The sequence below is a fragment of the Sus scrofa genome, chromosome 1, assembly GCF_054392235.1.
Source record: "Sus scrofa isolate SSC_HxYL_T2T_F1_AM1 chromosome 1, Sscrofa_HxYL_maternal_Yorkshire_Landrace_v2.0, whole genome shotgun sequence".
In the NCBI taxonomy this organism is placed as follows: Eukaryota; Metazoa; Chordata; class Mammalia; order Artiodactyla; family Suidae; genus Sus; species Sus scrofa.
The window spans coordinates 251,661,221-251,687,993 of NC_139383.1; the positions used below are offsets into that span (position 1 = coordinate 251,661,221).

Here is a 26,773-nt window from a genome sequence, read left to right on the forward strand (position 1 = left end):
TCATTTTTTTTAACCTTTATTATTATTATTATTTCTACTGTACAGCACGGTGACCCAGTTACACATACACGTATACATTCTTTTTTCTCACATTACATGTTCCATCATAAGTGACTGGACAGGGTTCTCAGTGCTACACAGTGGGCTCCCATTGCTAATCCATCCCAAAGGCAACAGTCTGCATCTGTTAACCCCAAGCTCCCAGTCCCTCCCCTTCTAAAAAATTTTTTAAGGTATAGTTGATTTACAATGTTGTGTCAGTTTCTGCTGTATGGCAAAGGGACCCGGTCATATGTATGTATATATATATATATACACATTCTTTTTTCCTATCATCTTCCATTATGTTTTATCACAAGTGTTTGGATATAGTTCCCTATGCTATGCAGCAGGTGTTTTTTTGTTTTTGTTTTTGTTTTTGTTTTTTTTTATTAAACTATAGTTGATGAACAATGTTCTGTCAATTTCCATTTTCTCTTCCTAATCTGGTATTTGCTTTGCCTCCAGGGGCCCAAAGGACCACCAGGACACAAAGGAGAATTTGGCCTCCCCGGACGACCTGTAGGTTTGGGGGTTCCCTAGGCAGCATGTGAAGGAGGACACGAGGGCTGGTCGGACCTGCTGGTGGTGGGTTCGCTAAGGTGTCTCCCGTGGGTTTCAGGGTCGCCCAGGACTGAATGGTCTCAAAGGTGCCAAAGGAGATCGAGGAGTCATGATGCCGGTGAGTGCCACGCTGGGGCCCCCGCCCCATGCCAAGCTGGGGACAGGCCCTGAGGCCAGTGTCCAGAGCAGGGCTGGGAGAGTGCCGCGTCCGGGGAGCAGAGCTCATGGTCGGATGCTCAGGGGTGTTCTTCTTCCTCTGCTGCCACTTCCAAAGATCCTCTATCCCAGCCCTGTCCTCGGCTTGCCCTCAGGTGGGTCTCTGCTTCCGAATCCACCATCGTGGAGCAGGAGCTTCCCCATCAGACCCCAGAGGGCGAGCGGGAGAATGCCACCTGAGCATTGCCTCAAGAAGTCTGGTTTCACACTCAGGTCTTCTGCTTGGGGTCATTTCCTGTCTTCCCTGGGGGTTCTTATGTTGTTAGGGGCTCCGTGAGCATTTGTGAGAGAATGTGGAAGGTCGATCAGGGGTGCAGGCAGGGCCTCACAGGGTGGCAGACACCAGAGCATCAGCAGGGTTCAGTATCTGCAGTGAGGAAGCCAGAGTTTATTGAGCAGCTACTGGGTACTGGCCACACTCCTAAGAGCTTTTGCGGACAGGCTCTGAATCTTTAAAATACCTCTCTTGAGAGACACTCTGCGGAGTCCTTCTTTTACACAAGAGGAAACTAGGGTCTGTAGAAGTAAATGACCTGCAAATGCTCGAAGCGTGTCGCCACTTCTGTTTGCACCACAGGGTCTCTGCATTGTACGCCCAGAAATACCGTGGTACTGAATCACCAGGCCTGACTCACGCTTGCCAAGCCTGCTGGGGCTGCAGGTACAGCACATGCTGATGCCGCCACCTGAGTGATCACGTGGTGTGTCCACGTGGCTCAGATGTCTCTCACCTGTGATCAGAGCCACACACACCACCCCCCCGCCCCTTCTGCTGCACCTACTGTTTAGGCTCCAGGCTTGGCATGGAAAACATTGTAACATCAGAGCAAGACCTGGCTCTAAAAGTGACTCTGCCATCTAACAAGAGTTGGCGATCACTGTTACATTTATGAGGGACTCTCCCAGTCACCGTATGGTGGGAAGGTCCCACCCAACCTACGCCGCTATACGAGGGATGTGCCATTGCAGGTGGCAGGCTCCGTATCCGCTGCGCACTGCTCTGGGGTCAGAATCTGGCTTCCAGTCTCTGTTCTGTTGTGAATTGCTGTGTGACCTCGAGCAGGTCACTTCCCCTCTCTGACCCTCGTTATCTCCGTTCAAAAACGAGCCATAACACTGCTCTGTCATTGTGAAGATGCAGTGAGGCCATGGATGTAGACGAGTCCTGGGAAGAGACTGGTCTACCTGGGGAAGAGTTAGCTGCCTTTAGAGACCTCCTTTCCTCCCTGTGTCTCAAACCCTGGAGAGGTGTCCTGCAGCCGCCTCTGCCCTCACAACGAGCCAGGCTGAGGAATGGCCTCTCTTTCCTTCCTTCAGGGCCCACCTGGCTTACCTGGTCCTCCGGGCCCCCCAGGACCACCTGGAGCTGTGATTAACATCAAAGGAGTAAGTTGGGGGTGGGGAGGGGGGGACACCTCTGTGGGGGAGGGGGGATCAGCCCCAGACTGGCCTAAGCTGGAGTCAGGCGACCTGATTCCTCTCCTCTCCTCTCGTTCTCGCTTCCCACAGGCGGTCTTCCCTATACCAGTCCGGCCACACTGCAAAACACCAGTAAGTAGCACATAGTCACTGCCTTAAAGAGCAGGCTTTGGCACAGAAAACAACTGGGAGAAGAGGAGTTTTTGTCTTAAGCCCTTTCTGTCCATCAGTGTCCTCTTTGAGGTCTTCTGTCGCCTGTAGAGACCCTTAAGTGACTCGAGGCTTCTAGATAGCAGATCATGGCACTGGAACATACTGGGTCTTCTAAAGGCACATGTGCCGACAGAGTGTTTCTTTTAATGCAATCAAAAGCAGTGTCTTTTGTTAGCTTCCTGTTAGCAGGTTAGCTTCATGCTTGGAGCTTTATAAAACCAGGTAAATAGACCCCTTAAAATGCAAATGAGAATAGAAAAACAATCTAACCAGTGTTCTTTGCATTGGGTGCTTTGGGCTAAAATCTATAACTGTCCTTTCTCAGTTGTCATATTACTGCACAGCACACAGCCCTGGGAGGAGGGACTTTCTCTCTCCCTTTATAGCAAGGAAACAAAGTGTGACTCAGACAAGCTCTTTGATCTGTCCAAGGTCATGGAGCTGATGGGGCTGGGACCATCACTCAGGCCTCCTGACCACCAGGCAGCAGGTACAGGCACTGAGACCCCAAGGGGTCAGGCCCATGCCTGGTCACCCAACTAGTTAGTGGTACCGTCCCCAAGGTTTCTCTTGTATTAGGAGAGTTCTGTTTCTGTGGGGAAACCCAGGGAGGATGGCCTCTCCCCACGCAAAGGCATTAGTCACAGAACTGTGCATAATTATTCTCTCATTCACTCAACAAATATTTATCGAGGTCTCACCGAGTGCCAAGTGCTCTCTGAGGCCCTGGGAACACAGAGGAGAACCAGACAGGCGTGGCCTCTGTTCTCGGGAGCTTGCAAATTACAATTTAGAAAGATTGCTTGAAGTGGGTTTATAATTGATGCCTGTTGGGGTGGTGATGAGGCTTGGGTCAGAGGCTTTAAAATGACGTGCTTTGGCTGGGTGTTTGCCCAGACATCTGTCCATGTCTAAACTTTGAGACACCCAAGTCTACAGCCCAGGGCCTGGGAACTCTGGCCCAGAAGGCAGAGGGCAGGACCTACCTGTGTAAGGTGACCAAGGGGCTGGCGGGCTCCCAGAGCTATGTGAGGACAGCAGCAACCCAGGTCATGTTTACATCAGTGGCCTGAAGGGAAACCTGGAGTATCAGTGCTGGAGGCACCCTCCTGAGAGATGGGTGCCTCCCACCATAGAGAAGGGGAGACTGCAACCCAGAGAGGCCAGGTCCTGCCGTGAGTTAGTGCCCCAAGCCCCTCCCAGCAAACATGATCTTGGGCTTCAAATGGACAGACCACGGGACAGTACTTGAAAAACTCCACAGAGTGTTGTAAAAATGCTATGGCAATGACATGGCCTGTGCTAGGACCCTTTGCAGTGTCCATGGCCTTTAGGAGTCAAGAAGCCAAAGATGAGCTCAGAGCATTTTGGGTTTTGACACCGTGCTGGACCCCATGCAGGCTGGGGCGTGCACATTTCTTGACTAGCTCTCAAAATGGACACTTGAAAAAGAAATGCTTCTTTTCACATCCAGCATTTCACAAGCCCCTTCTAATTCCAGCCCCTTTCTAAATAACCTTAACAATTGATAGCTCACCCCTGGAGTGAGGACATGTATCAGCTTAGCTATAAGAGAGCAGCTCGGCGCTATCCTTAACTTAGAAATGTTTTTTCCTGGTAGATTCCCATCCCATCCCCCATTTTCCCTTGGTGACCCCCGAGCAGCTTGTGACCCTCCACTCAAAAGTGTGGGAGGGGAGTTCCCGTCGTGTTGCAGTGGTTAACGAATCCGACTAGGAACCATGAGGTTGCAGGTTCGGTCCCTGCCCTTGCCCAGTGGGTTAACGATCCGGCGTTGCCCTGAGCTGTGGTGTAGGTCGCAGACGCGGCTCAGATCCTGCGTTGCTGTGGCTCTGGAGAAGGCCGGTGGCCCAAGAAATAGCAAAAAAAAAAAAAAAGACAAAAGTGTGGGAGGATCTGATGTCAGAGGGATCATTTTGATTGTGCATATTAATACTGGGAAAAAGGTGAAGGTGGACTATTAAAAGCAAGGCGGCAGGTAGCTCTGTTTTAATAGATAAAGAAGGAAAGAAATGCAGGAATCTGGAGATGAACTATGAAGGAATATTATCTTGAATGGCTTGGACTCCATACCCCTAGCACTTAGTGGGAAGTCCAGAATAGCCCCCCAATCTAGCGATAACCCCCTTTTATTAATGGTCCCTACCATCAACTCCTATTCAGCGTGCTCAACTTTGATTACACACAGTAGCAAGGCTAATGGCTGGTCCAGCTTCGTGGCTTGAATCACTTGCCTGAACGCTTTACCTCTCACTTGAATCGATCCTAGGTGATCGGAAAGGAGGCCAAGAATGCTTATAGTTGGCTAGACCAATGCTGCCATGACTTGTTGTCTTAAAGCTTTGGGCTTCCCCTCTGCAGTTTTTTGGCCAGTAGTTCTCACCCTATCTCAGTTACAGGGTACACCCCCACCCTGCCACCATGCTGAAGGGCTGAGATGCCTTGCCTTGAGGGATGCTGAGGAGCACAGGACTTTGGGGGGCTCCAACAGCCAAGGAAGTCCTGATCCCATGACCTTGCCCTTCCTGCCACACCCCCTGGGGAGAGAGGACTGTGCCTCCCTGTGTGAGCAAACACCATGAAAGGGGTTGCGGTGTATGACCTCGGCTTTCTCTCTCTCTCCAGGTTGGTACCACACATCCTGGGAATTCGGAGCTCATCACTTTCCATGGTACACACGCCTGTCTTCACTTTATGTTTCTCTAGGACATCTACCTGACCTTCATAGCTCTGCAGAAGTGGTTTCCATTTGTGCAGTGCTGGGTGTAGACTAGGTGGCCAGGAAGATCTGAGTGCCTGTGATGGGAGGGGTGGTAGCTGAACCAAGGCTGTGGGACCCTGTGTTTGGGTGTGTCATCCATCTGCCTATTCTGCATGTGCTGGCCGAGCCTCCTAGCCACCAGGCAGCACTCTATTCGTCCATTCCTGTGCTGGTTTGTTCATAATGTGTTCACCGCTGGTTTCTCCTTGCCTGGTGCTGCCCGACACTCTGGGCTGAGAAGGATGCCTCCGCTGCCCTTCCTGTTGCCCAGGCCCTTAGCTCTGTTGGATGAAACTTTAAAAAGTCGTTATAATGCAATATGCCCAGAGCTAATGCAAGGCAGCCAGGGGAGCTCAGGAGGCCTTTGCTTCAGAGCATTCCTGGACCAGCATTATCGGCACCTCCCAGAAGCTTGTTAGAAATGCAGCATCTCAGGAAAGCTGCTGGATCAGATGCTGAGTTTTCACAAGCTCCCACTGAGGTGTATGCATAATAGTACAGTGTGAGACACGCTGGTCTGGCTTTGATTAGTAAATGACAGCATGTTCATGGCCTGTGGGGGCTTATCTACCACGCATCAGGGAGGATCAGCCAGGAGATAGGAACCTGCAGGCGTGGAGTAGCTCTGGTCCCCCGTCCCACACACCCTGTCACACCATGTGTGCCCTTTGTGACAAGTCTGAACACTTACCATTTAAACAGGGGAAGGCCTTTCCACCCCCACCCCAATACTGACCTCTGGCTCGTCTGTCACCCCAGCCTGCAGGTGGGGGTCTCCTTGATGGTGTCTGGCTTCATGGGGTTTTGGCCACTCTGGGTTACAAATGCAGGCTGTCGTTAAATTCCATGCTCAGAGCCTAGTCAAGGTTCTTCCTTCCCCGGTACAGGGCAGCCCTTGGGGAGAAGGGGCTGAAGCTGACTTGCTTTCTTGGATCCCCAGTGTTTCCCCTTCTCTCTGGGGCCCCTCTTGGAGGGGAGAGAGAGGGAACAGACCTTTCTAGACTCCATAGCCCCCACAGTGGTCTCGCTTGCCTGTGAGTTGTTGCTCTTGCTCCCTGGGGTGAGCCGCCCTGTGGACGGTGGTGAGCTCACTGTCCTTTCCTCTGGGCCTGGCCACTGCCTCTGGTCTCGCTGTGGGTGAATGGAGGCCCATCGAACCCCACTGTCTCAGCTTTGCCAGCTCCCCCAGCATCCACGGGACCTGCCAATGCAGTTGCACCTTCCACTGACCCCCAACTGGTGGCATCATGTCACCAATACTCATATTCCTTCCACCTCGCCAGGGAAGCCTGAGCCCCCAACCTCACCTACACTGTGTGCCCCCATCTCTAGACACACACTGGTCAGTCAGTCTCTCGGGGACCAGTCGATCTCTCAGAAATCTAGTGTCCACCCACTCATCCGGTTGGGAAAGGGCGCTGCTTCCCTTCCCAAATGCCGCATGCTCACAGGAGCTCTGTCCAAGAAGAGAAGGCTGTAGGGCTGGTTCTGCAGAAGCAATGCTTCTTACAAGTCCTATGGGGAGTGGGGTGCTGCACTGCTGGCCTTCCTTCCACTTTGCACGTGGAACACTTAGCATCCTTAGTAGTGCTCTGTGGCACTCCCGGGAGATTCCTCTTCCCCCCTTGCACCACCATGCTGCACAGGCTTGGGTGAGACAGGACTGGGAGCCTGACTTAGTGCTGAGTCTCAGGTCACATGCATGAAGCTGATTGTAGCCTCTGCTAGGCTCCTGTGCTGCACTGTGGGTACCTTGAGGATGGCACTTATTCTATCCTGCCTCACACTACCCTCCCTGTATCTGTCTCTCTGAGAGCTCTCCAAGGTCAGGAATTGTGTCTGCTGTATCCAACTCTGCCCTCCCTATCCTATAGCAAAGGATTTTATACCCTCAATAGGTCTTTGTTTGTTGAGTGGATTTTGCTCAAGGGGCTCAGTTTGAAAACTTGTCTCAAAAATGTATTGTGTAGAATGAAGGTGATTTTCTACTATCTTTTTTTTTTTTTCTTTTTTAAACGTGTGTGTATTTGGTGGCAGGTGTTAAAGGAGAGAAAGGATCCTGGGGTCTTCCCGGCTCAAAAGGAGAAAAAGGCGACCAGGGGGCCCAGGGACCACCAGGTATCCCAACTCTTGTTCTGAATCTTGCCCTTGACTTTGGCTCCTGAGAAATTTAACTGAGTCAATAAGTAAGGCTGATTACATTACCACCCTGCCTGCAAGCTCCATGTGCTGGAGAGACCTAGTCATAGGTGATGTGTGTTCAAGGTGGAACATTGTCACAAAAGACTGGAAGTTCCATTCGTTCTAGCTTCATACGCAGAATGAGGCCCAGAGAGGGCCCGGGACATGCCCAGGATCTCACGGGACCTGGACTAGGGCTCGTTTCCAAGCCCAGTGCCCCATCTGTCAGCTAAACCCATGTAGGATCACTTCTGCTAGGAACTCATCACAGTTGCCAACTTGAAAGCTTTTGTGGTTGAATTTCGGACATTGATTGGGGATTTTACAAAGCATTTCTTTTCCAGGCCCTCCTGTGGATCCAGCTTACCTGAGACATTTTCTGAACAGTTTGAAGGTAGGCATTTTTCAACATTTGGCCTGTGTTTCCAAGTCCCCGGGGCCCAGGTCAGAGCCTGGTTCATCCCACTCTTCACAAATGTTCTCTGCTTCCAGGGGGAGAATGGAGACAGGGGGATGAAAGGAGAAAAAGGAGATACTTACGAAGGCTTCTCTGTGTCAGGGCCTCCGGGCCTGCCGGGGAGTCCAGGCCTGGTGGTGAGTAGGGACCCTTCCACGTCCTCTTCCTTGAAGAGTTGCAGCTTTCCCCGAAGCCCCCAATGTGACTAAGCAGCTGAGGGGTAAGGAACAGTTGCAGCACCACAGGCTGAAGGCAGGCCTTGGGCATTGGCTTCTCTCCCCCATACTTGTTAACTAATGGGGAGCTTGGCTGAGGCCCATGAGGGAAGGGGGCTGGCCAAGGCCATGTGCATGCAGGTAACTTCCAGGTTACCCACCACACTGCCTTATTCGTGTCAGTGGTGGAAAATTCACTCAATACAAAGAGTTGTTCATGGTCAACACCTCAGATAGTAGAAGCAGAATGGAAGGTGCAGGAGATATTTTTAGAAGGGCTACTGGTTTCGTCTGGAATTTCATCAAAGAAAGAGCTTGATCTTCCTAGGGTGAGAAGTTGCTCCAGGTCACAAAAGAGAAATTCAATTTATGCTCCCAATGGGATTATGACCTGATCACTGATGCTCTGGGATCCTGAGCAAACGGTGGTCCTGGTGTGTGCAGTGAGCACAGACCCAACAAAACCAGGAGACCAGAGTTCTACCTCCAGCCCCACTGATGATTTGCTTTGAGACCTGGAGCAAGCCCTGCCCCTCTCTAGGCCTCCACTTCTCCATCAGTGAAACGCCGAAGCTAGACTAGATGACTTCCAGGGCCCTTCTGAGTCCAGGACTCTCTGGGCTTCTCTGCTGTCCCCCAGTGTATCAGCTGGGCTGCCCCCTTCAGGTCTTACAACACCTGGCTCACTCCCAGGATGGAGGGTGATGACAACGGTATCTGGTGTTTACTGTCTTCTTACAAATGTCCTGACAAAAAGGATAGAGGGGACGTGTGACTACAGGTGATTTAAAGGTGCTTTCCCTCTTCTGTTACTGTGCACTTGCCTTGACAGGGCCAGAAAGGGGAGACTGTCATTGGGCCCCAAGGACCCCCAGGTGTTCCTGGCCTGCCTGGGCCTCCTGGCTTTGGGAGACCTGGTTCCCCTGGGCCACCGGGACCCCCGGGGCCACCAGGACCTCCAGCCATCCTTGGAGCAGGTCAGTACTGTGAGTGGTGTGCAGGCTCACCATAGTCGGGTGACATGTTGGAGCCACACTGTCCAACAGTGGGCTGTTTCCCAGACAGAGCCATCTTTCTTTTCCTATTTAGAAATTGAGATACAATTTACAGGCCATAAAATCCAGCCATTTCAAGTGTAGAGTTTAAGGGTTTTTAATATCCTCTCAAGGTTGTGCAGCCATCACCTCTCTCTGATTCCAGAACATTTTCATCACCTTAAAAAGAAACGCTGTACCAATTAGCCATCACTCTTCTTTTCCTCCTACCCCCTGACCTTGGAAGCTAGTAATCTACTTTCTGTCTCTAAGAATTTGACTATTATGGACTTTTCATATTGTGGAGTCATGCAATATGTGATCTCTTGTGTCTGGCTTCTTTCCTGGAGCATAGTGTTTTCAAAGTTTCTGCATGTCATGGCAAGTATCATTCCTTTTTTTTTTTTTTTTCTTCTTTTTAGGGCCACACCTGCAGCATATGGAAATTTCCAGGCTAGGGGTTGAATTGGAGCTGTAGCCACCAGAAATGCCGGATCCTTAACCCACTGAGCGAGGCCAGGGATCAAACCCGCAACCTCATGGTTCCTAGTCGGGTTTGTTAACTGCTGAGCCATGAAGGAAACTCCAGGTATCTCTCCTTGTTATGGCTGAATGATATTCCATTGTCTGGATACACCACATTTTGTTTATCCATTTATCATTGACGGACATTTGCGTTGTTTCCACTGTGGGGGCTACTATGAATAGTGCTGCCATGAAGATGTATATGCAAGTTTTTGTGTGAACATGTTTTTAGTTCTCTTGGGTATATCCCTGGGAGGGCAACTGCTGGGTCATACATGTGGCTACTCTATATTTAACTTTTGGAAGAACTTCGGATTGATTTCCAAAGTGGCTGCAACCCTTTGCTTTCCCATTAGCAGTGCCCTGAGGTTCCAGTTTCTCCTCCTTGTCACCAACATGTGTTACCATTATATCTTTTTTTCTTCTAGCCATCATTCATTCATGTGATATGATTTCTCACTGTGGTTTTGGTTTGCACTTCCCCAAAAGACTGATCATGTCGAACATCTTTTCATGTGTGGGTGGAAACTTCTTGACAGCTTTGTCAGTACCTGGTCCCTAAGGGACTTGAAGACCAGCCTTGATTCTAACTCTCTATGCAAAACTTTCTTTACTCCTTGGTACCTCACTTCCTCACATGAAAAATGGGTGAAATAAAAGAAAATCTCCATTTATCGATGACTTCAAAGCACAGGCACTCTGATAGTTGCTCTACTACCTTATTTTACTGGATTCTCACAGAGCCCTTCAAGGAAAGGCTCATTTTACAGATGAGGATAATGAGACCAGAGATGTTTAGAAACCGTTGCAAGGTCACACAGCTAATAAGTGGTACCAACGTGATTAGAACCCAGATCAGAGTAGCTCCAAAGCCTCTGTTTTTTTCCATGATGCCTATGGTGGAAAATAACAATAGCAGCAATAATAACATGAGTGCATCATTTTTGGTTGTTTGGTCAGCATGAGCCAGGTGTGGTGGAAGCATACTGGGATGAGACCTACATCAAGGAGGACTTACAGAGGAGGTGACTTTGGAGCAAATGACAGAAATGGAACTCAAACTGATTCAAGCAAAAGGGAAACTTATTGGATGTGAGAGAGGGGGTAAATAGTCGTTTTCACCTGAGTCTTACTTCAGATATGCAGTGAGAGTTCAGTTACATTACCAGGGATTCAACTCCTGCAAGGATTCTCTATCCATCTCTTGTTTCAGTTCTCTCCAACTGCAATTTCATACTTCTTCACCACAGACTACATCTTCTGCACGGCAGGAAGTACCAACAACCTATAGCTTCCACTGTCATCTTGAAATCTTGGCCTTCTTTCTCAGTTTTAGTTTGAAAAGTCCTGAGTGGGGGAAGTTCCTGGGGAGGGATTCTGACTGACCTGTCTTGGGCCAGGTGCCCAACCTTGGACCAGTCCCTTGCAGCCGGGAGGTGGGATCACAGGAGAATATGACTGCTTCTTCTGGACCTGAATGCCTAGAGAGGCGAAGGGGAAGATCTCAGGAGGAGTAAGGATGCTGGTCTTACAAAGAAGGTGGTGGGTGGATAAAACCATAGGTGCCCATACAACCTGGAGGGACACATAGGAATTGCAGGAGGTAGAGGGACATTGCCGAGTGAGCACAGGATGCAGACATTCTGTTGTCCGTAGTAGCCCTAAACTAGGGGGCCCCAGGACTCCTTGCTCCATTGAAAAGAATTGACTTTTACATAATGCATGGCAGTTCACAGTTTACAAAACACTCCCAGATCCCTGATCCCATTTAATCTTCTCAGCAACCCTGGGAGGGAGATAAATGGATAAAACTCTAAAACTCCTTTTATGGATGAAGGCACCAAAGCTCCGAGAGGTTACGAGACTGGCTCAAGGTCACAAATACTAGGAAGAGGCATGGCCAGCATCCAAAACCAAGTCTTCAGGCTCTCCCTCCACTAGACAGTCACCACCTGTGTATGCATTTTCAAGTCCTGCGTCAGAACTGCAGACTTGTTTGCAATGATCTGCAAAAAAATCTCATACAGTAATTTTACTGGGACTTATACAAACATCCTTAACTCTGCCAAGAATTTTGCAGATTTTGGAGGAGACAGGCGATGAGAGGGATAGAAGGAGAGCAGCAGCATAGCTGTAATAATATGTCTCTATGTTTGCCTAAAGTAAGGGCTCTCCACTTGGGAACCATAAATTCCTACAAAATTCCAGGATGTGCTTCAGGGAGCTGTCATCCCACTAGCATTCTAGGTGGAATTGTGTGTGTGTGTGTGTGTGTGTGTGTGTGTGAGAGAGAGAGAGAGAGAGAGAGAGAGAGAGAGAGAGAGAGAGAGAGAGAGAGAGCACATGTACAAATGCAATTTTCTAGAGGAGAGGGCAATAGCTTCGATGTGATTTTTAAGGTCATTTTGACTCTTCAAAAGTTAAGAATCTGTAGTTGGATGCTCTACAGTGCACAAAGTGCATTCCTAGTTGGTGTTTTTCTCAATTTTTAACACAGGCTAGGGAAGAAGAAATACCTGTTTGCCTTTCACAGATGAGAAAGCAGGGATTCAGAAAGCTTGTTGTTTCCCCAAGATCACACAGCTGAGAATTGACAAATCAGGGACTTGTCACTGCCCCACCCTGCCCTCCTGCCACCTGGCACCCTCTCTTCTTTTTTCTCAGTCTGCTTCCTCTGTTCAGTAATTAACCGCTTACTTTTGGGGAGAAGTAAGCTGTATAAGTCAGGGCATATTTGGGTGCAAGTGACAGAAAACTCAATTCAGACCGACCTATACAAACAGCAGAAACAACAGGAATTTATTCACTTATAAAACTGGAAAGACCTAGGCATGACTTCATCCAAGGTTACAGCCAGAATCTCAGCTCTCCCCTAAACCAGTCATTGGGACTGAATCATATGCGGAGCACAGAGCGCCTAAGATTCAGCTACGAGGTGCAATGCTTTGTAGCACTCTGAGTGGGGTGGTGAATGCTCTCCTCAGTGACTAGCTTGACTTCAGAGGCGTATTGCAGAGACTTTTTGTAAGTTCTCCTTTCTGCTTTGTCTTAGCCGTGGCCCTTCCGGGCCCACCTGGCCCTCCAGGACAGCCAGGGCTTCCCGGATCCAGAAACCTGGTGAGTATTGTCATCACTGTGTCTTCACCCTTCTGTTTTTTGGATGGGTTTCCTTAGAATTTCAGCTGCAGTGTTCAGGGCCTGGCACACCTTCTCTGTCAGAGTTAGGCCTCCATGACAACAGGATTGGTGCCAGCCCATAAACAGGGTATTGATTATATCTTTGGATGACTTAGTAAGTTAAAAAGATAGAGGCCACAAAATCATTTATGATTACATTTGCCCCCTTCTAATCCTTAATTGACTGAACTGTAACAAGAACCAATTGTATTACATCAAAAAAACCAAAAGCACAAGAGGGTACAGATCCCAGGAGGACACCCCCCCCCCCCAGGAGATTTCCCCTGGGTTCTACCAAAGACTGTCTCTTGTCCCTTTGTTATGCTGCAGGTCATTGGAGCAGGTGTGGCCCACAGACATTATTCTGATGCCCACAGAGAGGGACAGATACTTCATTAGGATGTCAGGAGTCTAGGAATGCTCCTTGGGCTTTGCTGGATATTAGTTGGAGACTTTGGCTGCCAGATGAAGAACTGTCCAACAGTTGATGGAAATTTGCTATTTGGTGCCTTGGGGGATGTCTGAGCTGTTTGGATGCAGAAAGTCATTATCTTCAAGGCTAGGTGAAAATTAAGTTTTTATAATCTGTCTCGGTTGAAAAAAAAAATTAACAGCTCCCTTGGCTGATATTTCTTTGAGACTTGATACTTTTCGATAGATTTTTCCAGCTTTTATGTCTGTGCCCAGATAGGCTGAGATGGCTCTTTAACCTTTGGCAATTTTCTAGACAGAGAAATTACAAGACTGCCCCCCGCCCCACTTTCCTGTTATGCATTTAATGTTGGAACTAGCCAGCTAGGCAAAAAAGATTCAAGACCTATGTAGAATTGTTCCCTTGCTTGTGTTTCTTACTCCAATTGAAAACAGATTTGAAAGTCTTTAAGGAGCAGCCTGAGCAAAACATAACACATTTAAAAATGTCATTGCCCTTGTGCAGCTCACACAAATGGAAGCTGCAAAGCTTGTGGATGATTTTGCCAAAACCAGCGCCCAACAGAGCCACCTCTGTTGATGGTTTTAAAATGTCTTTGAATTCACAGGATATCATCTTCTTTGTTTTAATTCACTAATTGTAATTGAGATTTGTGTTTTCAAGGTAATGCATACTTTTATCAAACAGAAAGTCTCTGGTTTTTTAGTTTTGTTTTGTTTTTTTGGGCCGCACCCACAGCATATAGAAGTTCCCAGGCTAGGGGTCTAATTGGAGCTGTTGCTGCCAGCCTACACCACAGCCACAGTAACTTGGGACCCGAGCCTCGTCTGTGACCTACGCCACAGCTCACGGCAACGCCGGATCCTTAACCCACTGAGAGAGGCCAGGTATCAAACCCACAGACTTATGGATCCTAGTCGGGTTCGTTAACTGCTGAGCCGTAAAGGGAACTCCAGAAAGTCTTTGGTGTTTAACGACATTCTATATCTCTCTATGGCAGAGTAAGCCTTTTCATTGACTGTGAGGGCCTGGCTCACATTTGACTACACTTTTTCAAGAGGTCAGTTTTTCAAATTGTGCCACCACCCTATTGATAACAGCAGTGTTTGAAATTTTAAATTATCCGACAGGTGACAGCATTTAGCAACATGGATGACATGTTGCAGAAAGCGCATTTGGTCATAGAAGGGACATTCATCTACCTGAGGGACAGCACCGAGTTTTTCATTCGTGTCAGAGATGGTTGGAAAAAACTACAGGTAATTCGTCAACTCCCTTTAACAAATTGCCTCCCAATACCCTCTAAACATAACGGTCTACTCCTGTAAATGCCATTTGTATGTCGTGAAAATAGGCGAACAGTTTCTCGTGGATGTTCGTTTTCAATGTATGTTTTTCCTTAAAGCTGGGAGAACTGATCCCTCTTCCGGCCGACAGCCTTCCACCGCCCGCACTTTCCGGCAATGTGAGTAGTGTCCCTGCCTACTTCCATCCAGCTCCTTCATTCATCAGCACTTACTGAATCCCCGCTGGCATCCAGTATCAAGCTCTCCAGACTCTGGACAGCCAGCTCTGCATGGTTCACTCTCTGGCAGAAGCCCAGAAATGACCAAGTGCCAACAGAATGTTCTCACAGTAGATGTAGGGAGAGCTGGACCCAGAGCCTGGAGACCTGCTGTTCCCACGTCGCAGCTGAATCTTCTTGGGCAAGGGATTCCCTCCTCTTGGCCTCAGTTTATTGATCTGTGAAATCATGATTGGCATGAGCAGTCTAGAAGAACCCTTTCATATCTGCCACTGAGACATCCTTGCCTGAGAAGAACATCAACAACTTGCGTTGTCCACTTTTTTAACCCTGAAGCTGCCATTTGAGGCAGATGCGATCATCCCCACTTTGCAGATGAGGAAACTGAGGCTCTGAAGGCCTAGGCGCCTGTCTGGATTAAGTGAATGAGTTGGTTTTAAAACATGGGCCCTCTGCTTCCTTGGTTCACTGCCCTTTCTACAAGTCTTGAGAATATCCCCTCCCTTTCTGAGGATCGTTTTTCATTCGTGCATGTCATTCTTCACAGTTATGAGTGGTCCAAGGACCATGACAAACTATTTAAAGCAGCTTTTCAAGAAACATTGAATGTATCCCTTAATGTACACTGAAAAACGAAGTGAATAAGGATTCGGGACTGTTTGTTTTCTTTTTTATCTAACAGCCTCACCAGCCTCAGCTTCCGCTGACATCCATTTCAAGTGTCAATTACAACAGGCCTGCAGTAAGTACAATTCGTGCATTTATACCACCAAAGCTGAATGTGTGCCTACCATGTGCCAGGCCCTGTGCTTGGCTCACAATTCCTACCCTCGAGATGAGTACAAACTAGCCAAAGTAGGGTTCCTGCTGTAGAGCAGTGGGTTACAGATCTGGCTCAAGTTGCAGCTGCGGCTCAGGTTCGAACCCTGGCCCAGGAACTTCCATATGCTGTAGGTGTGGCCAAAAAAAAAATAATAATAATAAAAATAATCTAGCCAGAGAGGCAATTCCAGTACAATGTGATAAGTCATTTGGGTGAGGCAAACACAGGGTGCTGGCAGGGTGAGGAAAATCAAAGAAGTCTGCCTTCTTTGAAGGAGGTGACCTTTGAACCTAAAGGACTATTGAAAAGAGGGGAGAGCCAGGTAGGGGGAGGAGAGTGGGAGTTCCAGGTGGAGGAAATACAGAACAGAGGGAGGTGAGGCCGAGCGCTGTACATTTCTCTAATTCCAAGTGTTTTAGTCTTGCCGAAGGAGTAGAGTTCAAGGCAGGGAAGGGAGACGTATAGTTTGCAGAGCACAAGGCCAGACATCAAGGGCCTGAAAGCCAAGCCAGGGGCTTTGGCCTTTTCCACTGGGCAATTGGGAGCAATGAAGGGCCTTAAGCGAGGCAGGGGTGTCTAAGATTGGCATTTCAGAAATTACATTGTTTGTAATGTACAAATGGATTAGAGGGGACAGGACCGGGGACCCAAAGACAGCCAAGTGGGAACTGCATTACCTGAACTAGGATCGCAGCAGTGAACGTGTAGAAAAGTGGGCAGATGGGAGAGAAATGAAGGAGGTAGGAGTGACCATTTGGTCATTGGTTGGCTATGGGGCAGTGAGGATGAGGGCGAGGAGCATGGTGCACAGGCTTCTGCTTGGATGACTGAATGGTGATAGATTCCTTTCTGGTGGTCATTTTGTTGCTGAGACTAGAAACTCTCACTCTTTTCCTTCACTAGCTTAGGGGAAGATTTTGTTCAGATAATTGCAGAACCTCATGGAACTCAATTGCAGGACGTACGCTGGGGCCTGTGGACTCTTGTCCCTGCCACTAGTCTGCTCCACTATCTGCATACCTTTCCGCCTGCCTCCCCCACCATCCAGACATAGGTTACATCTGCAAAGCTTGCACACCACTTTAGGTTGCCATGATCCTGATTCTGGCCCTAAATCTATGTGATCTTAAAGCTGCAGAGGCCAATACTAGCTGACTCGATTCAGAGTCCTGGGAGAGACGGTCTACATGGGTCATCTTGGGTCAGTTGTCTATTCCCAGCCAAATCAAAAGAAGCCAAGAGAATGAAATTAGATGGCCTAAGGCCACTCTTTTTAGCAAGCGTTGTGGGGACACTTTCAAAGAATAAGGCGTGGGCTTGGCAGGCACCAGAAATCCATTTCCTCTTGTGCTGCCTCTCACCCAGTGGGACCTCCTGTGGGGTGTGGCAAGTCGGCAGTACCTGTAGGACATGTGAATGGAGATCACCAGGAGGAAGGAGGATCTGAAGGTCTGTGGCCTGCAGTGGCTCTGGTCTGGAGATGCAGACTCAGGTGTCTTTAGCAGAGCCATGGCGGTTGTATTGGAAGTGGTAGGATTCCCAAAAGAGAATCCATATGGTGAGACAAGATTGGACTGTGAGGAGTAAAAGCAAAAAGGAACTGATGAAAGAAATAGGAGAAGAAAAGTGAGAAGCCACTGCCAGAGAGAAAGGAAGAATGCCAGGCAAGGTAGATGCCAACAGTGTCAGATGCTGGAGGTTCCCATTGTGGTACAACAGAAACGAACCCAACCCGTGTCCATGAGGATGCAGGTCTGATCCCTGGCTTCGCTCAGTGGATTAAGGATCTGGCATTGCCTTGAGCTGTGGTGTAGGTCACAGATGTGGCTTGGATTCTCAGTTGCTGTGGCCATGGTGTAGGCCAGCAGCTGTAGCTCCGATTCGACCCCTAGCCTGGGAACTTCCATGTGCCGTGAGTGTGGCCCTAAAAACCCCAAAACAGTGTTAAATGCTACCAAGAGGCCCATCGAAAGAACTAAAAGGGGTCATTTAAATTGAGAAACTAGAGAAAAGCATTTCTGTAGCATAAAGGGATGCCAGCAAGATTCTAGTTAGTTACAAAGTAGATGGGAAGTGAGGAAACAGAAGTTCGTATGAGGAACCCTTCACAAAGCTTAGCTATGAGGGGAGAAGTTAGGGCATAACTGAAAAAAAAAATGTAATAGTGTTATACATTCTAAAATAGTACACACTCATTATAGAAACTTTGAACAATGAATAAAAAGAGTGGGTAAGAAAATAGTAAATCACACATAATTTTACAAAACTACACCCATCCACAAGATAAGCATTTTAACATTTGATTGTCCAAAGGTCATTATCTTCATAATAATGATATCTATTCATTATAGAAATGTTTTAGCAGTTAAAGATGGAAAAATATGAGAACACAAAACCCCCTGATCCCATTACTCAGAAGGAGACATTTCTCTGGCCATCTCCTTAAAGGAGAGGTGGGAGTTCCCAATGTGGCACAGGGGAAATGAATCCAACTTGTACCCATGAGGATGCCGGTTCGATCCCTGGCCTCGCTCAGTGTATTAAGGATCTGGCGTTGCCGTGAGCTAAGGCAGAGGTCGCAGATGCGGCTCAGATCTCACGTTGTTGTGGCTGTGGCGTAGGCTGGCAGGTCAGTTCTGATTCGACCCCTAGGCTGGGAACTTCCATATGCCTTGGGTGTGGCCCTTTAAAAAAGCAATAAATAAATAAGTAAGTAAAAAAAGAAAGAAGGAGAGGTGGAGATGGTGGGGTTAGAGTTGTGGTGGGAGGCCCGAACTCACCACTGCCCCTTTCCTGGGTGTCCCCTGGCATCAGAGAAGCACATTCCATCAAGGCCTCTCCTGACTGCCCTTGGGTGTGGCCCCCAGAAGCACAGTGGCTGGAAGGTGATGAGATCTTAGGGCCTCTTCCCTTGGGTACGCTAGTCTTCAGACACCTAAGACAGAGGAAGATAAGTTTAAGATATTTAACAATATTTTTCTTTTCTGGTGATTGGGGCCGGGGTCCTGCACTAGCCCTTCTCAGCTCTATGCTAATGAGATTGAGGAGAGGGATGCCTCCTTGATTATGGAATACAAATCCAGAGAGTTCAGCAGAAAGGGCTGGGAGAGAGTGATGCAGAAGAAGGCTGAGTCTGGGGAGAGGAAGTGTGGAGAAAGCAGTTTACGATGGAATGGCTTTCATTTGGGCTGCTGACCAAGGTGGCAGGAAGGTGAGCCTAGGATTACTGGATGACCCCTAGTTTCCAAAAGGGTCTGTCCCAGCAGTCTTAGTAATAAATGGCATGACTTTGTCCTTGTAATGCCTTTTCCCTCTGGCCCCTCAGGATCAGCACCAGGCCCGCTCAGGCGGTGGAAGAAAGGGCAGGAGGCAGATAGCTTTTGTGGCTCTGAGGTCTAGGACCAAAGCCAGCGTAAAAACCTCCTAGAGAAAATAGAAAGTGTACATGTATGTGTAACTGGGTCACCATGCTGTACAGTGGGGAAAAAAATTGTATTGGGGAAATAATAATTAAAACACACACACACACACACACACACACACACACACACACACACACACACACACACACACACACACACACACACACACACTCCAGAAACTCAACTAAGGGCAGACCCAGGAGTTTCCAGCAGATGGCCAACCTGCAGCCTGGGTTCAGATCTCCGAAGTGCTTTATTTTGTTTTGTTTTTCTCATATATGGAAGAAAGTCCTGCTATTCAGAGCTGTTCAGCTTGCTAACCCAGGGTGCTTTGGGAGACATGAACTCTCCTTTCCTGGAGATGGTCAAGGAGGGACTGCAATTCCAGTGTCACACAGAAGTCAAATAAGGTGACCTCTGGCAAACCTGGGATCTTATGAGAAACATGAGATGGTTATGGGGGCTGGACTTTGCTTTTAGTTCTTCAACTACGCGGTCTTTTCTCTCCCTTTTTTTCAGCTACACTTGGTGGCTCTGAACACACCGTCTTCTGGGGACCTTCGTGCTGATTTTCAGTGCTTCCAGCAGGCCAGGGCTGCAGGACTATTGTCCACCTACCGAGCCTTCTTATCCTCTCATTTGCAAGATCTCTCCACAGTTGTGAGGAAAGCGGAGAGATACAGCCTTCCCATAGTGAACCTCAAGGTAAAAGCAGACATTATTCCTGTTGCCTCCCGGATGCACTGCTCTCCATGGGGTCTATGCTGACATCATTGTAAATGTGCTGTCTCAAGGCCCTGATTAGCTTTGTGACACTGGGCGGGGTGCTTTCCCTCTCTGGACCTCAGTTTCCTTATATTTATAGTGGCCCTTCCCAGTTAGATGGCAGGAGCCATCCTTGGAGCAGACCAGAGGAATAGTAATAATCTCTTTCAATTATATAGCTTTTTTCGTTTGTTTACAAAGCATTTTATACCTGTTATCTTAATAGAGACTTCCAATAAAAAATGGGAGTTAGTCTTTTCTCAGTTTGTCATTTGAGGAAACAGGCTCCCAGAGGGAAAGCCATTTGCTCAGTCACTACAAACTAGAATGAGTTTCCTTGACTCCCATATCTGGGGCTCTTGGTTCCTCCTGAGGATGCCTTCTATAGAGCCTTGGCTGAGTGGCACTGGAGAACAGCTGGTGAGCACTGGTACCAGAGCAGAGTCCCATACCCTGGTTTGGTACCCTCAGATATTTCTCTGCCCTCATTCACTGGCAAGGCAGGGTCTCACAGCATCCCTCAATCACACCATGGAAATAGCCTGTTCCTTCAAGCGACAGAGGTACAGCTCTGTTGCTACTCACACGTATCTCAGGCACTGACCCCTAACAAGATCTCAAAGGTACATTGAGGTCCTTTGGTTCCTGTGACTCCAGCACTCCAGTCTGGAACCGTGAGGCTGGCAGGGCCATCCTGACCCCACTCCCGGCTCTTTCTGTCTCCTTTCCCGAGGTTCTGTTCTAGCACGTTCACCCTCTCAGATTGCTTGTATTCTTGGCATACAAATAACTGAAGGAAAAGGAGTAAGAGATTCATCTCCATATCACTCACGTGTAGGTTGGCATAAGGCTTGGCACAAATTTGAAGCTCAGTATAAATGTATAAAATGTTTAAAATAGCTGTAATTAAATAAAGACCTAAAACACACTTTTGATGAGGAGGAGCCTTTATACCCATAGAACAAGAGAAATTACCTCAAGAAGTAAGGCAGTAAAGTCAGAAGGGTTCAAGGAGAGATGACAAAATCAAAACACACATATTTCCTGAGTTCTCACTCTGGCCAGGATCTGGGATTGGGGTTGGGGCCTTCTGGGTCTTGAAGAATGGATGGATATTTTCAGGCTGTTTGGATAATGATGCTAATGTGGCATTTTGTCTCCGTAGGGTCAAGTACTTTTTAATAATTGGGACTCCATTTTTTCTGGCCATGGAGGTCAGTTCAATACACATGTTCCAATATATTCCTTTGATGGCCGAGACGTAATGACAGATCCTTCTTGGTAAGTAGGAGTGGGACACCCTCGAAGTATACCATCTGATAATGATTTTAGGAAACAGTCTAACAATGGGATGCCTTTATCAGCTGCTCCTCTGGGATGCTAGTGACATAAATACCCAGTGAAGCAGCCAGGGGCCAATGAAGAGAGCCCTGGCCTTGGAGCCAGGAGACCTGGGTCCAGTAACTTAGTACGGGACCTTGGGCAAGGTAGTTCCACTCTCTGAGCCTCAGTTGATTCACCTGTCAAATAGACAGAATAAGCATAACTACAACATAAGATGGCTGGGAGAATACAAAGATACGTGTAAGAATATCTAGTATAGAGTAGGCACTTAAGTGGGCAGTAATGCTATTCTTGGTGATTCTTTAACCCTATGCTGTGAATTGCTCTCTAAGTCTTTGAAAGTTATATATGCTTTTAAAAACAGAACAAACTTCTCAAACCTCTCCTTAATGCCTCCTCTATGCCAGGCCCAATGCCAGGCCTGGAAGTCATAGTCATAAACCTGTACAGCCCCTACCCTTTCAAAGCTCATTGCCTGTGGGAAGATAGACACAGATTGGCTACCATTCTAGACAGAATTCTGTCATCGGAGAATGGAGAAACAGAGAGTGGGAGCACAGAAGAAATAGTCCTCATTCCTTGGTGATGAGAATCAGGAAGTCTTCTTGTAAGAGGAGGCTTTTAACGGACTTTGAAATATGGGAAGGAGTCACTGATCTGAAAGTGAAGGTGAAGCCACTTCAGTCTAAGGGGCCTCACAGGTAAATGTTCAGATTCGCAAAAGCAGAGAGTATGATTCAAGAACAAGTACAAGTAGGATATGGTTGGCCTGTAGTGTGTTCAAAAAGTTGCAAACAAGAAAATCATGGACTTGGAAAATAGACTTGTGGCTGCCTGATGGGAGAGGGAGGGAATGGGAGGGATCGGGAGCTTGGGATTATGAGACACAACTTAGAATAGATTTACAAGGAGATCCTGCTGAGTAGCATTGAGAACTATGTCTAGATACTCATGTTGCAACAGAACAAAGGGTGGGGGTGAAAATGTATACATGTAAGGATAACTTGATCCCCTTGCTGTACAGTGGGAAAATAAAATAAAAAAGATAATAATTTCCCTCTCCCGAAATCCAATAAAAATCATAGCTAAAGGAAAAAAAAAAAAAGTTGCAAACAGTGATAAAGACAGAGAGGTGAGTGCAGTTAGACCCTGGCGGGCTCAGGAACTTGACTTGACTGGCTGGACTTGGGCCAGTTTGCTCACTAAGATATGCCACAGATAAGGGTCATTTCAAAAAGTAACATGACCCCATTCCTTTTTAGGCCCCAGAAAGTCGTTTGGCATGGCTCCAGCACCCACGGAGTCCGTCTTGTGGATCAGTACTGTGAAGCCTGGCGGACGGCAGACGTGGCGGTCATGGGCTTGGCTTCCCCGCTGAGCACGGGGAAGATTCTGGACCAGAAAGCATACAGCTGCGCTGATAGGCTAATTGTTCTGTGTATCGAAAACAGTTTCATGACAGACGCGAGGAAGTAACGACCTTCGCATGATTCCTAAGAGTTTTCCGATCTTGCTTATGTGAAGAGTTGACACTGAAATCTAAAATGTTTAAATGTTGTAAATATTAGGGTTTTTTTTTTTACACATTCGTCACGACAGCAACCAAAGAAAACATACCTCAGTATACTCAAAACTGAAGACATAAAGGACTCAGACGAAAGATAAAATCTTATCCATCTCTTGGTGCTAGATTCTGCAGGAAACCCCATGCAGTATGAACACATCCCAACATGGTTAAGAGCAAGTTGAAAACAAAGGCCTTGGCTTTTTGCCCACTGCATCTTCAGAAAGTGATTGCCTCTTTTTAATCGTTGTTGAGTGTAAGATGTCCTTCATGTTTTCTTACAAAGTCAGTGTTTAGAAATGTTACCCCTTTCTAAGTTATGTACAGACGGAGTGCTTTATTCTTTAATATACATCCATTGTTTGCAACTGCTATTCATAAAGAGAAACAGAACTGCTCAAAATGATCCTATTTGTATTTTCTGGTATTACCAGACATTCAACTTTTTTCCCTAAAATATCATTGCCATCATGCCTTAGGAGTTTTATATTTTTACACAATTATATTTTAGTATGGCATTGTTTATATAACTGACTTGCTGGAAAAGTTTAAACGCCAAATGATCTGAAACTAGAAAAGAAATAACACAAAATTTCTACCTTTCCTTTGGCAGTCCTTTTCCCCTCCCCCAAGCCCTGATTTTATGACTCCCTTTTGGCAATTCTTGAATTATAACTGCGATTGAACAAACAAGTTCTGAGAATGAATTTTCTGAGATGCATACATCTTCCTGCTGTATACTTTGATTCTTTATTTTTTTCCCCCTGTAAGTGGTCATAAAAACATCTTTTCCAGGTGTTTTCTTCTGTTTGACTTTTTTCCCCAGTTCCTTTATTCTCCACCACTGATGTGGAAGCAGCCCTGGGGTGGATTTGCTAACCTTGTCACTGCCACTTGTGCTACCCTTTGGGAGATGAGCAGAGAACAGGAGGATTTTCCCATCATCCTCTGCTCCTCCCTGTTGTCTCCCACTCAGTGGGACAGGCTGAAGAGCCTCAGTGTGACAAATAGGATCAACTGTGTCTCAATACACAACTTTGGGGACAAGTCTGCCTTTTTCTCTCAAGGAGGTTGGGGCACAATAAGTAACATCAGCTCTCAGTTCCTAAATATTGGACTTATCATAAGTCTCATTTATCTTTCCTCATGATCCTGCAAGGTAAATATTTTTATCTTTACAAATGAAAAAAAAAAAGTTGAGGCTCAGGAAGACACTTGTTCCAGGTCACACAGCTGCTGAATGGTGGGGCTGCTTGCAGGCCAAGGTTCTGTCTCACTCCAGTGCCCAGGATTGTTGCAGGAGCCACTGCATAGGGCTGTCTATTCACTCCCTCCCAGCTTCCCGTCTCTGACTCTCTGGCTCTTGGCTTGATGCTGCAGGAGAAACAGAATCACCAGGCAAGTGGCATGCCGGGATATTTCCTCCTATTCATCTGGGCTGGCCCAGAAGCTCCGTAAAGGGAATCCACCCTAATAGTCCTTGAGGTAGGAAGGAAACGGGGGACCAAAAAAAGGCAGACAGCCTCCACTTAGGGGCTCCCTAAGTGGAAGAGCGGTGAGAATCATTCTGAGTCATGGGATGAGGACAGGTATAGGTTGGAAAGCCCCAGCAGCAGATTGTTTCAGACTCCTGCACCCACGACGTGACTGGTGTGGAAGGGACCTGAGGGAGGAGGAGAGCAGGAGGCTGGTGAGGTCTCGAAGTGAAGGTGCCGTCCATTTTAACCAGAGCCCACCGTGGCCCTAGGCCACAGAGGGGGCAGGGTGGAGTCAGGGTTTGGGGGAGCCAAAAGGAGGGGAGACCCCAGGATCGAGGGTTGAGGTTCATGCTCTGGCTTCTCAGTCCTCTTTGTGCACTGGAGGAGGTATAACCAACCGGCCTTCCCAGAAGAGGCTTGAATCAACCCCAACCCTGGTGAAACTTTGAGAATGATGGTCAAAATCCTGGGCCTGGTATTCAAGGCCCTTCACTGAACATGAGTTTTCCTGTTACTTGTCAACAGCCACCAGCCTGAGGTCCTCATGATTACTTAAGCGAGTCACATAGGCTCCTCAGTCAGGCTGTTGTCTGTGTCCTACCTCTTGTTGGAAAAGCCTTAACCCCTAGGTCTAGCCTGGCCCTCTTTCCAATAGCCTATGTCAACTCTGCTTGCTTCCTCTGTGACATCCCCCAGCCCTCCTGGACCTGCTCACCTTTTTTGTCTGTTTTTGCTTCTTAGGGCCACACCCACGGCATATGAAAGTTTCCAGACTGGGGGCAAATCGGAGCTGTAGCTACCAGTCTACACCATAGCCACAGCAACGCAGAATCCAAGCTGTATCTGCAACCTACACCACAGCTCACATAAATGCTGGATCCCCAGCCCACTGAGCGAGGCCAGGGATTGAACCCACATCCTCATGGATCTAGTCAGATTCGCTGCCACTAGCCATGATGGGAACTCCCATGCCTGCGTACCCTTGTCATACTTCCTTCTCTGAATACCTAGTGTGTGTAACATCTGGATCTTATCACACAAGTGAAACACAATGATTGAAAGGTCTCCAAGCCTTGGCTTTATCTCTGTCCTTCAAGGCTGGGGAGCAGAGTAGTGCTCTCGGACATAATATAGGAGGGAAGATAGGGCAACAGGAGTTAGTCTTTGCAGTGTGGGAGGGCTTGCTCTGAGTGCATTTTGTAGACTCTCAAGGTCTGAAGCCTGTTGCATCCACGGTGCCCTGTCCAGAAGCAGAGGACTGAAGCAGCTGTCCTCTATCCCCCATACCAGGAGCCAGGTCCCACGGGGGTGGCTGACGTTGGAGGGCAGGAAGAAGACAAAGGACTGGGGAGGGCCTAGAGGTGAGGCAGACAGGGTATGAAGCGGAAAGTCCAGGGGAGCTCTCTGCCCACTTGAACGTGGCCACAGACGGCCCGCAGGGAACGAGCAGAATGGGTCGCAAGAGCCACTCTCAGATTTCCTGCGCCTCTGCATTTAGACGGCTCCTACCGTGTGGCTTAAACCTGTACGGAGTGGAAGTAGGAGACAGCACGGAATTCAGAGAACTGTCAGCTGTCCAGTACAGCTGAATATTACTCAATGAGGAAAGCACAAGTCAAACTCATAAGCTGAAAAACAACAACAGAAAGGAATGTATTGGCTCATGAAACCAGGAAGGATGGGGAATCCAAGAGATTCAAGTGATGGGATCACTTGGTTTGTTTCTGTGTGTGTGTGTGTGTGTGTGTGTGTGTCCATCTGTATGTCTTGATTCTGCTTTTTTCTGTATGTGGCTTCCTTCCTTTCAGCAAGGTCAAGATTCCTTCGGGTGGCAGTGGTTGTTCTCAGCTCCAGGCTTACATTCCTCCACCACCCCAGAGTGTGGCCTCAGAGGAAAAAGACTTCCTTCCCCTCTGGGATTATAGTAATTCCTGAAAAGGATTCTGATTGGTGCCACTCGTGTTGTTAGCCTGTGACTGTGTGACTGGCAGCTCCACCCAAGATGAGTTGTACAGCGGAAATAACTCCTCCACCCAAAATGTGAGGAGGTTTGCAATGGCCAGAAAACAGGGCTCAAGAGGTTGAGAAGAAGACCAAAGGAGACACAGAGAGGGAAGGATTCCAGCCCCCAATAGGAGGGAAGGGCTGAATGTGGGGGATGTGGTGGTGGATGAGGTGCTGGCCTTGAAATCTAGGGTAAGGCGTGTGACCTCATCCTGCTACTGGTGGAGCACCTTGGGAAGATTTTAGAGATGCCGAGGTATGGGATCAGTTCCGTGTTTGAGAAAGATTAAGCATTTCTTTTGTTCATTGACTCATCCAGAGATACTATCTCAATGCTTTTGTACTCAGAACCATGTTTGGATTTGGAGATACAAAGGTAAGGGATAGCCCCGCTGGTCAGATCCACCAAACCCATTTTCCTGCCGAAGACTGTTGGAGATCCCCCATGCATCTCCTCTTCCTCCAGCTCCTCATGGAAGGAATTCAGCTTCCGTGTAATCCAACAACGAAATGTATCATCTGGCCCAGGAAGGGCTCCAGGATTCCTCCCTGGCACTGGGGCTGGACTCCTCAACGACCTTAGCAGTTGGGGC

General features: G+C 47.9%; 1 protein-coding gene across 4 annotated transcripts in view; it reads left to right on the forward strand.

Annotated features, from left to right (window-relative positions):
* The window catches only part of COL15A1 (collagen type XV alpha 1 chain), a 111,265-nt gene extending 87,771 nt beyond the window's left edge, over window positions 1-23,494 (forward strand). For all 4 annotated transcript variants that reach the window (XM_084990850.1, XM_084990864.1, XM_084990841.1 and 1 more), the window contains 16 exons: window positions 508-561; window positions 662-721; window positions 2,137-2,205; window positions 2,329-2,370; window positions 5,098-5,143; window positions 7,271-7,351; window positions 7,759-7,808; window positions 7,907-8,008; window positions 8,919-9,063; window positions 12,698-12,762; window positions 14,386-14,514; window positions 14,661-14,720; window positions 15,463-15,522; window positions 19,545-19,730; window positions 20,956-21,071; window positions 22,397-23,494. In XM_084990850.1, the coding sequence (XP_084846976.1) occupies window positions 508-561; window positions 662-721; window positions 2,137-2,205; window positions 2,329-2,370; window positions 5,098-5,143; window positions 7,271-7,351; window positions 7,759-7,808; window positions 7,907-8,008; window positions 8,919-9,063; window positions 12,698-12,762; window positions 14,386-14,514; window positions 14,661-14,720; window positions 15,463-15,522; window positions 19,545-19,730; window positions 20,956-21,071; window positions 22,397-22,610 (1,479 nt within the window). In that variant the 3' untranslated portion in view covers window positions 22,611-23,494. The remainder of the gene's footprint in view (window positions 1-507; window positions 562-661; window positions 722-2,136; window positions 2,206-2,328; window positions 2,371-5,097; window positions 5,144-7,270; window positions 7,352-7,758; window positions 7,809-7,906; window positions 8,009-8,918; window positions 9,064-12,697; window positions 12,763-14,385; window positions 14,515-14,660; window positions 14,721-15,462; window positions 15,523-19,544; window positions 19,731-20,955; window positions 21,072-22,396) is intronic.
* Window positions 23,495-26,773: the final 3,279 nt, after the last annotated feature.